The sequence below is a fragment of the Chelonoidis abingdonii genome, chromosome 6 (genome assembly GCF_003597395.2).
Source record: "Chelonoidis abingdonii isolate Lonesome George chromosome 6, CheloAbing_2.0, whole genome shotgun sequence".
NCBI lineage: Eukaryota > Metazoa > Chordata > Testudines > Testudinidae > Chelonoidis > Chelonoidis abingdonii.
In genome coordinates, this window is record NC_133774.1 from 13,899,499 (window position 1) to 13,915,119 (window position 15,621).

General features: G+C 41.4%; 1 protein-coding gene across 2 annotated transcripts in view; it reads right to left on the minus strand.

The window, feature by feature from the left end:
* Positions 1-15,621, minus strand: part of ST8SIA5 (ST8 alpha-N-acetyl-neuraminide alpha-2,8-sialyltransferase 5) — a 69,980-nt gene that overhangs the window by 2,147 nt on the left and 52,212 nt on the right. For both annotated transcript variants that reach the window (XM_032798466.2, XM_032798464.2), the window contains 4 exons: positions 15,403-15,489; positions 13,938-14,082; positions 7,347-7,459; positions 112-204 (listed from right to left, as the gene is read on the minus strand). In XM_032798466.2, coding sequence (XP_032654357.1) covers positions 112-204; positions 7,347-7,459; positions 13,938-14,082; positions 15,403-15,489 — 438 coding nt within the window. The remainder of the gene's footprint in view (positions 1-111; positions 205-7,346; positions 7,460-13,937; positions 14,083-15,402; positions 15,490-15,621) is intronic.

Below are 15,621 nucleotides of genomic sequence, written 5' to 3' on the forward strand. Positions count from 1 at the left end.
CTGCTTTAGGTCTTGTCTAACTGCAGCCAGATTTTCTGTGACACTTTTGTTTGTCTGTTTTGCGAGGACAAGAGAAAAGTCTAAAGGGGTTAAAAAAATAAATGAATTGACCTTTCAGTAATAATGCTGGGATTGACTGTCACAACGTCTGTCTTTACACCAACGTCCACGATATATTTCTCAGATATAGGAGGTAAATTGCATCTAAAGGAAAGAAGTAAAAAGTAAGTTCAAGAATGCCTTGCCACTGTTTGGGATGAGAATATGGAACTGTCTTTAAACATTTGTTATAAACAGCAAAATTAGAAGCAGATTGTGAATTAAGAATCTGATCATGGTATACGTAATCTGATGGACTGTGGTATACTTGGTCCTGCCTCAGCACAGGGTCGAGGGTGGACTAGAGGACTTCTTGAGGTCCCTCCCAGCCCTACAATTCTCTGATTCTAAAATGAGTTGATGCTTAAACTGCACACTGCAGGTCACAAATTGTTAATTTCAGTGGCTGTAAAAAGAAAAATATTTACTCCTCCCTGCTCATAGGAATGTTAACACACACATGTGCCCTGCAGAAATGTCCATTGTCTGTTAATAACATTTCCCTCTTGTCAGTTCATTGGCTTTGATTCCGATTATATTTATGGCCAGAAATATCTGGATGAGACTCCAAGAAAAACTAATCTCTAAACTCCCAGGGTTCCTCAAATATCCCCCCTCTATATTGTGGATACTTAAAACGTTTTACCCAAAAGCTAAATATAAATTAGATAACACTGGTATTTACGCACTTATATGCCTTCTGTTACCATACTATTGGAGCAGCTCAAAATCTTATTTGTTTTTATGCTCACAGCACTCACTGAGGTAGGGCAGTGCTGTTATCCCCATTGTACAGATGGGAAACTGAGGCACTAAGGGTATGTCTACCACTAGAATGTGAGCCCAGGCTCAGCCTTAGGGCTCAGACACAGGGTACCAGGACCTTGACCCAGGGTTCAAGCCCTATTGCTTTGCAGTGCACATGCTGCCTCACTTGACTCAGGTCCTGGGAGTCCTCCAAAAAGTATCCCACAATCCCATAGACCAATTTCCTTTGTCCTTGCTATCTTCCTTTGTCTTCTCTATCTAAAATCTTCAATTTACTCTAGAAAACAGCAGCAACCACCCTCGGTGTACATCAGCAGCTCAGTAAGTCAGTGTTAACCCATCCATTGTCTTCTGATCACTGAGCTGCCTACACACCATCAGAGAGCCTTCTGTGTTTGCAGTGAAGATAGAACAGAACAAGCCTTTTGCAAAGCGCGCTGCTTCATGGTCACAGGAGCACAGCCTGGTTTTGGAAACTCTCTGGTGCAAGGCCAGCAGAACTGTGGCCTTCAGTAAGAGGACCAGGAATGACCCTGCACAGTAGCAAATAGCAAAGAGGCTGGCGGCTTTGTAAATATACCGAAGCAGTGACTAGTGCAGGGAGCGGGTTAAGCAGCTCAGTGAGTACCGGAAAACCAGGGACCAGAACTGCACCTGGGGGAACTTGTCAAAATCATGCCCATTTTATGAAGAGTTTGGCCAGGTGCCGGGCCCTACGCCCAGAATGGTGCCAACTGTTGTGCATGATGACCTGGTCAGCTGGAATTGTGTCCAAGTGGCCCCAGAATCATGGGTGGTGGGTATCAAAGGCCAGGGGAGGCTAAGCCTCCCCAACCCTAACCCATGGCCTCACCCATGTTCCACTCCAAGGCCCTGCCCTCCCTCCCCCTGCTCCCAGCCCTGAACTCCCCTGAAGCTGGCAGGGGCTCAACTCCAGCTGATGGCTTGGAGTTTGGTTGACCCAGGGGGAAAGGATGGGCCAGTGGCCCAGGGCAGAGCTGGGGCTGGCCCAGGGCGGCATGGGGGCAGGCAGGCTGGAGCTTCTCCAGCAGTGGGGGCGGGGGCATCTTGGGGCTCCTCTGGTAGGGTTGCCAACTTTGGTTGTATGAATTCCTGGAGATTTCATCACATGGCATAATTTTTAATTAAAGATTAATCTTTAAATTCCTGGAGACTCCAAGACAATCCTGGAGGGTTGCAACCCTATCCTCCGGGTGTGTGGGATGGGCCCTCAGGCAGAAAGGGCGGGGCCAGCGGGCTACCCTCCCTGAAGGAGAGGTTCATCTGCCACCCATGCCCAGAATCTATCATGGGGATTGATGGGAGCCAGCACCAAGCACCGAATGGAGACAAAGAAGTCATTCTGTTGCTGAAACCAGTTCCAGAGCAGGCTCTGGAGCAGCTGCACACTCTGGGTCTATACTCAGAGGAGCTGTTGATGCAGCCCCTGAGGAAGAGCCTGCAGCAGACACAGACAGGACAGAAGCTGCCCCTAAGCCTGGTAAGTTTCCGGCTCCATTTTAATGTTTCTTAATACAGTAATGGGAGGGATCTCCATTCTATGAACCAATGCTGAAGTTATGAGAAGCCCCAGCTAGCAGCATGTATCTGCTAGTGGTGGACTGTATGCCAGAGACGTGGCGCCCCCCACCACATGGAGTTCAAAAAGGCAACTAGGACATGCAAACATTGAAGAACACATTTGAAGTGTATCTTCACTGGAAAGGCACGGATTTTTGCTAGGGCCATTCTTGTCACTTAAAAATAATAACTTTATATTGCCATGCCTGTAAGTATGCCTCTCTATAACCATTTTATGGTCTATCAAGCCGCCTGGCAATAGTGACCACTCCGTGCATGCGAGAGAGAGAGAGAGTGTGTGTGTGTGTGTATTTGGGGAAATGTGTTCCATTCACAAATTTAGTCCAGTTCAGTTGGAGGTAATCCATGCAGTCTATAGGTGACAAAACCATTTGTTCCAAATATGACTGTGGTTCGAAATTTTCTCCAGAAATGTGCTGGGGGCTGGGAGGACGAAGGCTGTGGAGTTCTGCATGTTTCCATGCAGTCATGGCAGGCTAAGCCATGTGCAAGCTAACGCAGCATCCTGTTGATTCCTGACCCAATCCTTGGTGCTGATAGTTACAAACTTTTCCTGAGGCAGCAATTCCAGATAGGTTGTCACATTTCGGGGAAGGGCATATGTTCCAGGGCCACCAGCCCAGACCACTCATAGCTGTGCTGTTCATTCACTTTATGTCTGAATACTTCTGTTGCAGAACCTGCAGGATTCCCACGAGCAGACTGGAATAACATCTCCCTTTGCCAGTCAGGCACCACAAGAACTGTTATGTCCTCCAAAATGTGGAAGGCCTGAAATAATAGAAAAAGTCTGTTACCCCACACCATCTGCCCCCAAACCCAAGTAGTTTTGCAATTTTCTACAATAAAAAAATGCAGCTTTGCATCTTTAACTTACCATTGTGCCGGCAATTCTTTTGCTGCACAATTAACCAAGCTGTGTCCAGGAGCTTCTGTGGGCCAAAGCATCCTTCTCCCAATATACTGAAGTTCCATTTGTAAAAATATCATTTTATGCCCTTGAAATTCCACAAAGATCTTTCCTGTGTTCCTGCAGGGAGCTATTTGAGACAATAACTCTCTATGGCTTGCCTTGTTCCAGGCCAATTGAACTCTAATGGCTGCAGCACCTCCACTGCTCAACCACACTGCAGCACACATCTGGAACAATGTAGCTTCAGAGCCCATTCCATGAGGAAGTGTTTCCGTGATGAACTTATGGTTGAAGTTCTGGAGAGGGCCACAAGTAATTCCCATGCCAAAGGCAAAGGGACCTGCGGCTAGAAGAAGGGCATGCTGCCAGGCGAAAGGCTCAGGCTGGCTGCACAGCTTGAGGACAGGGTTTTAGCATGGGAGTAGGCACTTGCTTCACAGTTCCTGGAATAGGAAAGGTGGCTAAGGGAGGAGGACAGAGCTCAGCAGAAAGAACGGTTTGAGTGGCCCATATTATTGACTGCAAGGGTAACAGCTCTTGCTATATCGTCTATGCCTGGCCTGAGTCCTCTGCACACTGCCTGTGCTGCAGTACAGAAGCAGCTTGAAAGACTCCATGGCTGGGTGGCCCAGGCAATCGGACCCCATGTGTGGCGTGGCTGGGCATGGCAATGTTACCCCATGGCTTTCTTCATGTCAAAGTTCTGGACCCATGGCTGGTCATCCCAGGTCTGCATGACAATGTGATCCCGCCAGTCTGTGCTTGTGGCCCTGTTCCAGAAGCTCCAGGCTACAGAGGGGGCACTAGAGGCTGTACAGAGTGTACTGAGAAGCAGTTAGTCAGTTCAAGTCTGTCATGCTTGGTGCTCTTCCTCCTCCTCTTCCTGCTCCCTTTATAGGTCAGAAGATGCCACCGAAATGTGCATCAGCATCTCATGGAAGTGCTGCCCGTTCCCTGACACAGGAGTGAAAACGCAAGCAAGAGAAGTTCTTCACAAAGTGTTTCCTCCATGTTGCTAGCTCGGGTAGCTGGAAGCCCACTGACCAAAATGACTGCTTGGCAAGATGTGTTGGCAGGTGGTTCAAACTTCCTGTAATGTGCATGGTGGATCGTCAAGTTTTCCCACAGTGCAACATGGTTGAAGGGCTAGCTAGAGCGTCTGGGATTTGGTTGGTTTGACTCCAGCCTGGTTGCTGCAGTGTGGAAGCCAGAGCCCCAGGTTCAAGCCTGCATTAGAAAATTCTTAATCGACGGTTAACAATCGGTTTAGATGCTCATGCCTGGGTTCTCTAACCCAGGGTTAGCTGACTTAAGTCCCACTAACCCTGGACTTACACTGCAGTGTAGGCGTACCCTAAGAGGCAGATTTTTTTTTTAACAGTATTGAGGAACGTAAAGAGGCAGATAGGTGCTTTTGAAAACCTCACCAGGACTCCATCTACCTCATTAGGCACCTAAGCATCTTTACAAATCTGGCCCTAAGTGCCTTGCTCAAGATCACACAGGAAAATTGTATGGAGCAGGGAACTGAGCTCAGCCCTTTCAAGTCCTCCCTTTCAAGGCACAATCTTCTAATATTGAGGATTCTGCAATTAGAAGTTTTATGTAGTTTCAATAAGATCTGAAGTTGTTTAACAAGATGGCAGTAATGACCTTTTGGAGGGAATGTATTTGAAGACAGTTGTTCATACATTCGTACTAGTATCCATATCATTTCGGAGACTGACATCATTGTCTATCCTTCAGCCATGGTAGGATTGCTCCCTACGATATTTCTTCTGCTAGCATGTCCAGTCTAGTTTTAAAATTTCTCTAGTAAGTTAGCTGCCAAGGGAATTCGTAGAACCTAAGTCCATAGCCTATTAGAACTCACTTTTAGGAAGATTCTCCAAATATTCAGCTTCAATTTTTAATTTTCTTAATTACCCAACTAGCAGCAAGTATCAGTGCAATACAGAAATACATTAGGGCAAATTCTATTTGTTGAATTAAAAAACATCTTATAAAAATAATGAAATCAGCTTAAAACAACAATATTTTTGGTGCATAAAATCATAAAATGTTGTGCAAGATCCCGCCAGGGATCTACTCCAAATGTGCCTGATGTGTTTCCATGTAGCTTTCGTATTTGGTCAGTAGGTGGAGCTAGGCAACAGCAACTGGCAATAAATGAAATTCCATATATAATCTAAAATAAAATCCATTGTGGTCTATATTTGTTTTCTAGAGAGGAAAAAATGGTTTCAAACCCTTTTAAACATAAACTTCCCTGTCAGTGTTAAAATAGGCATCAACATCATTAGCACTGACTTCAGCAGCGTTCTTTGGGCGCCCTGCAATATATTTTTGAGCAGTTTTTATGGAAAAATGAGATGATTATCATCCCACAGTGAAGCAATATGCCATCAGTTCAGGAAAACTTGCCTCTTCTGGACTGCACTTAAGAACATGCTTTACTTCAAAGTTGACATCAACAGAACTTAAATATGTGCTTTAAGTTAAGCACATGTGAAATGCTGTTCTGAACAGACTTCTGGATTTGAGTATTTGCATTTCTTAGTCAGGGCCTATCTTCCTTCTAGACATCAAACCACTTTCTTCGTATGAGAATCCTAATATTACAATTGTTTCCATTGAAATTCAGTCATTTTTTGACATGCTCTCTCTTTTGATTTGATCGAACTCGCAGGAACCTAATCATTAGTATCAAAATAAATACAACTTCCACTTTTTATCTTGATCCACTTCCATTTCTCTGGGCTGGTACAGGTCAATTACAGGCTATGGAAAGTCACTGTGTAACAGAAATGTCAACATTCTGAATGAGATCACAGGAAAAAAAAAGAGTCTAAAAAAGATTATTACAACTAAAAGTTGCATTATGCAGACACTAATGTTATGACGTCTGCTGTACATGCTGCCATTCACCTACTCATAGTTGGCAATCTAAATTCATAACAAGATCTGCTGCTTATTTCAATTAAAGTGACAAGAACAGTCTTGACCAATACAAATAGGTGGGATTCTGTATAAATTCAGTTTGGGTTACCTTGTCTCCAGAAAAAAATAGAAACTAGTCTGAAAAGCCAAAGAAAATTACTAGAAGCACAGAGGAATGGATTAAAAAGATCACAGCTGTTTAGTTTAGTGAGGATACAAAAGGTGATATGACAAAGGTGTATTTAGTAATGAACAGTGAAAAGAAGATTCCTAGGTTATTCCTAATTATTCCTTGACACCCAATGAAATTAAAAGGCAATCAGTCAGAATCTGATCTCATTTTCATCAGTGTAAATCAGGGTAACTCACTAACTTTAATGTAATTAAGATCAGAATCTGGTCCCATAAAGGTAAAAATGTAAAAAGAAATATTTTTTATGCAACACAATAAATAATCTGTGGAACTCACTGACACAAAATATAAGCCAGACAAAGAGTTTAATAGGATTCAAAGACATTGATCAGAGAGAGACAAGGTGGGTGAGATAATATCTCCAACCTGGACTAACTTCTACTCGAGGAAGAGACAGAGAGAGCTCTCAGAAGAACGCTGTGTAGTTTGAAAGCTTGTCTCTGGCTCTTCCCCCAGCAGAAGATGGGTCCAATAAAACACATCATCTCACTCACTTTGTCATCCTCAGACCAACATAGCTACATTACTAAAGACATTGATATGAATAATAAAAATAACCTCCTGAGTTACAGTAAGGAGGATGAAAATGTATAGGGATATCCTCCTTCAGGACATAAACCAGTTATCCCCACAGACATGTAATTTCATAATTGTCTATTAGATAGGTTTTTCTCCTAAACGATCTGGCCATTGCCAGAAACAGGATAGTTCATTAGTTGGACCATTTGTTTCATTTTGGCAATTCCTATATTTCAACATAGAAAGAATAGATGTGTGAGCTTTTACTTAGTACTATACAATGCTAAAAGAACTGTACTATAGGATGATTACCGAAATACGAAATCTGCACTGTCAATTTCCCGTCCGCATCTGCTGTTCTTGAGAATCCCTCCATTCCCAACCACAGCACATTTCTTAAATTGGGAGCGATAGTACGGCATATCCTACAGCAAAACGAGAACAAACCAGTTACTTTCCTGTGACATGCACGTGGCAGCAGTTCCCTTTTCTGCAGCTGTATCTTGAATGCAAATCAGATGGATGGAATAATAATAGGAAATTATCATATGGTCCAGTAATCCCATAATACATGTTTATATGAACTGACGTGACCATTCTCATTGTAGTTAGAGAGATGCTGTGGGGAAACTGGTTCAGAAAAAAAAAAAAAAAAAAACGTAAGAACACCTGAACCTTTAGCCAATATCTAGAACTGAATGTGTAAGTTTCCATAATGTTAGAGATGTTCTTTCACTTCTAGTTTCCAGATAGAGACCAAAACCAGAGATTCATTCTATCATAGGCATTATATTATAAATTGCCTAAAAAAACACTGCTCTTATGATATTTCTGTCCTGATTTTACATGCCGGAACATCTGATCCCATGAAACACGTGGTCTAGTTTAGAAGATTCAAGAGGTCTGCATAGTTCAGAGAAAGGCAGAACGTTTGGGATCTTTATCAGAACTGAACCTGGATTATGGATCTCTCTTCTTGTAATAACAGCATCATAATTATTATATACTAGAGTAGAACCTCAGCGTTACGAACACCAGAGTAACAAACTGACCAGTCAACCGCACACCTTATTTGGAACCGGAAGCACACAATCAGGCGGCAGCAGCAGACACACACACACACACACAAAAGGCAAATACGGCAAAGTACTGTGTTAAACATAAACTACTAAAAAAATAAAGGGAAAGTTTAAAAAAAATACGACAAGAGAAGGAAACTGTTTCTTGTATCACATAAATTAAGACGGCTAAAAGCAGCATTTTTCTTCTGCATAGTAAAGTTTCAAAGCTGTATTAAGTCATTGTTCAGTTATAAACTTTTGAAAGAACAATGATAACGTTTTGTTCAGAGTTACAACCATTTCAGAGTGACAAACAACCTCCATTCCCAAGGGTCTACTGTACTGGTACTGAGGCAGTGCCCAAAGGCCCCAATCAGGGATTGGGCCCCATTGTGCTAAGACCTCTACTGTCATAACACAAAGATGGTTACAATTTAAGGCCCCGATCCTGCAAAGACTTATGCATCTGCTTCAGCTTAAACACCATGGCCCATTGAAATCAACGGAAGCAAGGAGCCTAGGTACCTTTGAGGATATGGGCCTATGAGTCATCCCACTGGAGTCAACACAACTATTCACAATGCATAAAGTTATGCACACGCATAAGCCTTTGCAGGGCTAGGGTCTAAGCATCAAGCATCTCTTCTATATCCTAAAGGATAAAATTCTGCTCTCAGATGAATGTATGAAGCAGCCACTGAAGATAATGAGAGTTATAATCACATATCCAAGGACAGAATTAGGCCCTTAGGGTGTGAGAAGTGTGAGGCAAAGCTCAGGAGAGCTGACACCCTATGAATATGTAGAGACATGCTTATGTAAGCACGAGAATGCTCCTATTAGCACATACATATTTTATAAGTAATCTCATAATGAAAAATACATCCAGATGGAATAGTGATGTAAAATTAATGTCTAGGTGATTATTTATAGTTCACTACACATGTTGCACATAAGGCATGAGGCTGAACGACATACAATACAACTGTCCATCTCAGTAAAGCAATAACAACCCCATAGACGTGTGCTGCTGGGCTGGCTGGTTACTCTTATACAACAGAATTTCCTAGACATGAGTAAATAATGGGAAAGAGTTTTGGCTAACATTTATCCAAATTCAAAAGTAAATTTGATCTGACTGTTTTCACTTTCCACACACCTACAAGCCCTACTGATTACTCTCAAATAAATAGAAATTTTTCAGCTCGATATTCACTGAAAGCTGACCACAAATTGTCCCTTACATTGTAAAATGTGCAATTCACAATTTGTACTGTGCTGGTTAGTTACATAAATCAGGTGGTATTATTGCTGGTCCCTGACTGGGTCACTAATGCAACAAACCCACACAGGCCCTGATTCAGCAGAGCACTTAAACACATGCTTAAATTTAAGCATATGCCTTCATCCTCTTGATTTAATGGATTTAATCATGTTTAGAATTAAGCATGTTCTGACATGCTCGGAGCAACAGCGACTGGATTACTCATGTGCCTAACTTTAAGCATGTGCTTAAGTGCTTGGCTAAAATGGAGCCATACTGGGTAAACGTGAATCCTTCCTTATGTGGAGGTCCCACACCGCACTTAGGCACGACAGAAGTCTTGTGTGAAGACTGTTCTGAGGGCATACTTGGAACTGAAACAGTGTTTTAACAGAACCAGATTTCAGGCATGTAAAATTAAAAAGGTCATAGAGGACTTTTTAACTAAGGTTCTCAGGAAAAGCCGACAGCAGCAGAGGAGCACATGGTTTGGACAGAGACTTCCCTTGGGAAGGATTTATTGAAGGGGATACTCAACATCCCAGCAAAGGAGAGAGGATAGAAGCTGATAAAGAAAGGGCATCAACTGAACAGAAACAGTTAAACAACGAGGAATCCCATTCTATTACATCACAGGAAGGCAGACAACTAAATACTGACAAATTGTGTAAGTGTTTGAAAGGCTAATACAAATGCAAGAAGTCTAAATACTAAGATAGGTAAACATGACTATCTAGTATTAAATGAGGGTATTGATATAATAGGCATCAGATACTTGGTGGAACGATGATAACCAAAGGCACATGGTAATACAGTGTACAAAATATACAGGAATGAGAGTAGGTCATGCTGGTGGGAGAGTGGCACTATATGTGAAAGAAAGCATAGAGACAAATATAGAAAAAATCTTAAATGAATCAAACTATTCCATAGAATCTCTATGGATAGAAATTACATGCTTGAATAATAAGAGTATAGCAAGAGGAATATACTACTGACCACCTGTCCAAGATGGTGACACTGATTGTGAAATGCTCAGGGAGATTACAGAGGCTATAAAAAACACAAAACCCAACAATAATGGGGGATTTCAATTATCCCCATATTGACTGGGTACACGTCACCTCAGGAAAAGATGCAGAGATAACATGTCTAGACACCATTAATGACTGATTCAATGGAGCTGCTAGTCCTGAAATCCACACAGGAGGAGGCAATTCTTGATTTAGTTCTAAGTGGCACACAGGATCTGGTACAAGAGGAGTATGTAGCTCAAATGCTCAGAAAAAGTGACCATAATGTTATTAAATTTAACATTCTTGTGGGGGGGGGGGGGGGAAAGATATCAAAGAAACCCACTACAGTGGCATTTAACTGCAAAAAGTGGAACTAGACAAAAATGAGGAAGCTAGTTAAAAGGAAATTCAAAGGAATAGTCACACAAGTGAAAAGCCTATAAACTGCATGGAAACTATTTTAAAACACCATAATAGAGGCTCAAACTAAATATATACCCCAAATAAGGAAAAAAAAAAAAAAAAACTGTAAGACAACCAAAAAAATACCACAATGGCTAAACAATGCAATAAAAGAGGCATGAGAAGCATGAACCCTAGCAAGTCAAAAAAGTATAATTAAGCAGCCCAAAAAAAGAGTTTGAAAAGCAAGTAGCAAAAGACACAAAAACTAATAGTAATTATTTTTAAAATACATCAGAAGCAGTAAGCCTGCCAAACAATCACTGGGCCACTGGACAACCAAGGTGCAAAAGGAGCACTCAAGAAAGACAGGGCCGTTGCTGAGAAGCTAAATAAATTCTTTGCATCGGTCTTCACTCCAGAGGATATGAGGGAGATCCCAACACCTGAGCCATTTTTTTAGTGACAAATCTGAGGAACTGTCCAAGATTGAGGTGTCAGTGAAAGAGGTTGTGAAACAAACCTGGTGACAAATAAATCACCAGGAAGAGATTATATTCACCCAAGAGTTCTGAAGGAATTCAAATATGAAATTGCAGAACTACTAACTGTGGTATGTAACCTATTGCTTAAGCCTCTGTACCAGATGATTGGAGGACAGCTGATGTAACATCAATTTAAAAAAAAAAAAAAAAAAAAGGCTCCAGAAGCAATCTTGGCAATTAAAAGCCAATAAGCCTAACTTCAGTACTAGGCAAACTGGTTGAAACTATTGTACAGAACAGAATTATTAGACACAAAGATGAACATAATATGTTGGAGAAGAGTCAACATGGCTTTTGAAAACTCCTCACCAATCCATTAGAATTCTCTGAGGGAGTCAGCAAGTACATGGACAAGGGTGGTTCAGTTGGCCCTGGACTTTCAGAAAGCCTTTGACAAGGTCCCACACCAAAGACTCTTAAGCAAAGTAAGCAGACATGTGATAAGAGGGAAGGTCTTCTCATGGATCAGTAACTGGTTAAAAGATAGGAAATACAAGGTAGGAATAAATGGTGCGTTTTCACAGTGGAGAAAGGTAAATAGCAGGGTCCCCAAAAAATCTGTATTGGGACTTGTGCTGTTCAACATAGTCATAAATGATCTGGAAAAGGGAGTACACAGTGAAGTGGTAGAGTATACAGGCAATACAAAATTACTCAAGATAATTAAGTCCAAAGCTGACTGGTGCAGAGTTACAAAAGGATCTCACAAAACTGGGAGGGTGGACAACAAAATGGGAGGTGAAGTTTAGTGCTGACAAGTGCAAAGTAACGCCTCTTGAAAAACATAATCCCAGCTGTACGTATAAAATGACAGGGGTCTAAATTAGCTGTTACCACTCAAGAAAGATCTTAGAGTCATCACTGATAGTTCTTTGAACGCATCTGCTGAATGTGCAGCAGCAATCAGAAGAGTTAACAGAATGTTAGGAAACATTAGGAAAGCGATAGATAATATGACAAATATATAAAAAAGTTATAGTAGAATTGGAAAAGATACAGAGTTGGGCAACAAAAACAATTAGGGGTATGGAATAGCTTACATATGAGGAGAGATTAAAAAGACCGGGACTGTTCAGCTTAGAAAAGAGATAACTAAGGGGGGGATATGATAGAGGTCTATAAAATCATGAATGGTGTGGAGAAAGTGAATAAGGAAATGTTATTTACTCCTTTACATAGCACAAGAACCAGGGGTCATCCAATGAAATTAATGGGCAGTACATTTAAAAGAAACAAAAGGACATACTTCTTCATTCAACACACAGTCAACCTGTGGAACTTGTTGCCAGGGGATGTTGTGAAAGCCAAGACTATAACAGGGTTCAAAAAAGAACTAGATAAGTTCCTGGAGGATAGGTCCATCAATGCTATTAGCCAAGATAGTCAGGGACCCAACTTCATGGTGTGGGTCACCCTAAACCTCTGACTGCCAGAAGCTGGGACTGGACAACTGTAGATAGATCACTAGATAATTGTCCTGTTCTATTCATTCCCACCAAACGTGGTAGCAGCCACGGTCGGAAGACAGGATACTGCACTAGATGGGTCGCTGCTCTGACACCAGTGTGGCTATTCTTATGTTCTTATAACCTGGGGAGGGAATGAGCATTGGAGAGTAAAAGTGGTCTGGTGGCTGTGAGGGAGTAGCCTGGATTTGGGACTTGGGAGACCTGGATTCAATTCTTTGCTCCACCCACCACAGACTTCCTATAAGATCTCAGGTAAGTCACTTAGGCCCAGATCCTCAAAGGTATTTACATGCCTAACACCCATAAAGATTATTGATTTCAATGGAAGTTAGGCGTCCAAATATTTTGAGGAACTGTGCCTCAGATCACATCTGTTAAATGGGGATAATATCACTGCTTTACCTCCCAGAGGTGTCAAGAAGATAAATACATTAAAGATTGTGTGGTGCTTGGATACTATGATAATGGCAGCCATATAAGAACTTAAGATCAATATCGTGCTGGTCCTCTGCAAAGGGATGAGTTTCAGCTATTTCCACAAACATACAGCTTGAAATTCGAGATGTGTGGGTTTGTTACATAATTCACAGTCACTGTCACATAAATTAGTTTCTGCTCTTAAATTTCAGTGTGCACTGAGAATTGTACATTGGGTTGTAATGTTCTTCAGGTCAAGGATTATTTGCTGAAGAAATTTGTGTATAAATTCTAATAAATTCATTTGAGAATTCTGCAACATGTTCACAACCTGCAAACAGAAAGAAGGTAAAAATCACCGAGTTCCTAAATTTTCAAATAAGAATAAGAATCAGACCCAGACAAATAATGTGTTTAAAATATGTGGACATGTCTTTGTTGAGTTTTGGTCACTGAGCTTCATTATATGCTGATTTCTAAAGCATTTCACTAGCCAGTTAACATGTGGTCAGTAAATTCTGCAGTCAAAAGTATATACATTGCCTGCCAGCTGGAACAGATGACAACTAGATAGAGGAAAAAGCAAATGGATTATCATATGGAAAATGAAGATGCAGAATCAAGGATGCTTGCAAAAATTACATAAAGCTTGACTACTATGTAAGACTTTGTCCAATGCAGCAGCTATAGTGTGAGGTTTTAGCAAATGGATGCGGACAGGTAACAGACCTTCGGAAACATTCTGAAGATTTCTTGATTGATATGGAAGATTCCACTAGTATCCACTTCATATTTCAATTTAGTTCCCAGGGGTGTATTTTTCTGTGTAGTGAACAGAAAGGCAGGGGCATTGCAACATCTTGACAACGTTGACCTGTCAAATGAACAATAGGTGAAGAAGTTTACATGAACCAATAGCATGGAGTAAAGCTAAGAGTTACAATGAGTACTGAAATGGATAGAAATTGCTGTCCCAATGATGTTATGGTTAATGTGCTACTCTCACCATAGATTTCATATTAAACTTAAATATACAGAGGAGTGAGTGCTGTGTGCCAAAATGGAGTCAATTTCTTAGTTCACCTCTTTCGTTTAATGCCTTTTCTACTTTTGTCTTTGCAACAGAAATCCTTGAATTACTCCCACTCCTATTCCAGAGCACGGTTGTTTCTGAGCCAATGCCTGTGTCTCTGATGCCTGTGCATCCACAGTGATAAATATATGTGCACAAAGCTAAAACAATGCTGTGGCATCATTCAGATATTGGCCCTACAGGACAACATTCCAAAGCTGGGTTCTGAAATCATTGTAGAAGAACTTCAGCAAGGATATAAGATAAAATAGAGTGTTCTAAGGACAAATGACAGAGGCCTCTGGATACCAGAACAGCAGCTGAGGAGGCCAGAGAATGGCAATTGAGAAGGGTAATAAGGAAAGATAATCAATGGAATACAGAACTAACTATCAAGATTTTCATGCTGACTATTCTGAAGATTCTCAGCTGATGTAAAGCAGTGTTACTACTGAAGACAGTATAGCTGCAATCATTTACACCAGTTGAGAATTTGGTCAGCACCCTCGACGCAAAGAGCATCCTGATGAACTCTTGGTTTCGGACTGGAGCACAATACTAGGAGGCAGGACTCCACGGTTCTGTTCTATGGTTGGTCATTGACTCACAGTGATCTTCCATAATCTCTCCAGGGCCCAGATTGTGCCCCCATCTCTCCTCTCCCTGAAACATGCTGGGGGGATCCTCAGCACAGATTTCCCCTCCTTCATAGGTAGGGTGACCAGATAGCAAGAGTGAAAAATCAGCACGGGGTGGGGGGGTAATAGGCACCTATATAAGAAAAATATATAGTCCCCAAATATCACGACTGTACCTATAAACTCAGGACATCTGGTCACCCTAGAGGGTGGTGAGTCTTAGGTGCCTCTATAGCATTCTTCCACCCTCACACCATCCTGCTACCTGACTTTTTTAAAATTAACAATAGCCAAAACCGACTTAAATGCATTGGTCTCCCCGATCATAATGAACAGTAAAAAGTAATAGCCTCTTTTGATGTTTTACTTGCTCTTTAATAACCATTGATATGTGATTACATCACTCCTTTACAATCGATTACATTGAAACTCACCCCTGTTAGTTAATGGTAGCTATAGTCTCATTAACAGAAACCTGTCTTACTTGAATAGGTTGGCTTCTGTCACATTCATCTCCCATTTGCACATCTGTAGGCTCTTCCACCTGTCAAACAATTCAGTTTGCTTCACCCTGAAGACAAAACCAAAGACTTCTGAGTGCACTTTTATGAAATGAACTTTTCTTTATTCATAACACTGCATTGATGAGGGCATGTAATGTTTATTTGGTAGGAAGAGATAGTTGGCCCACATGAATGCTCTC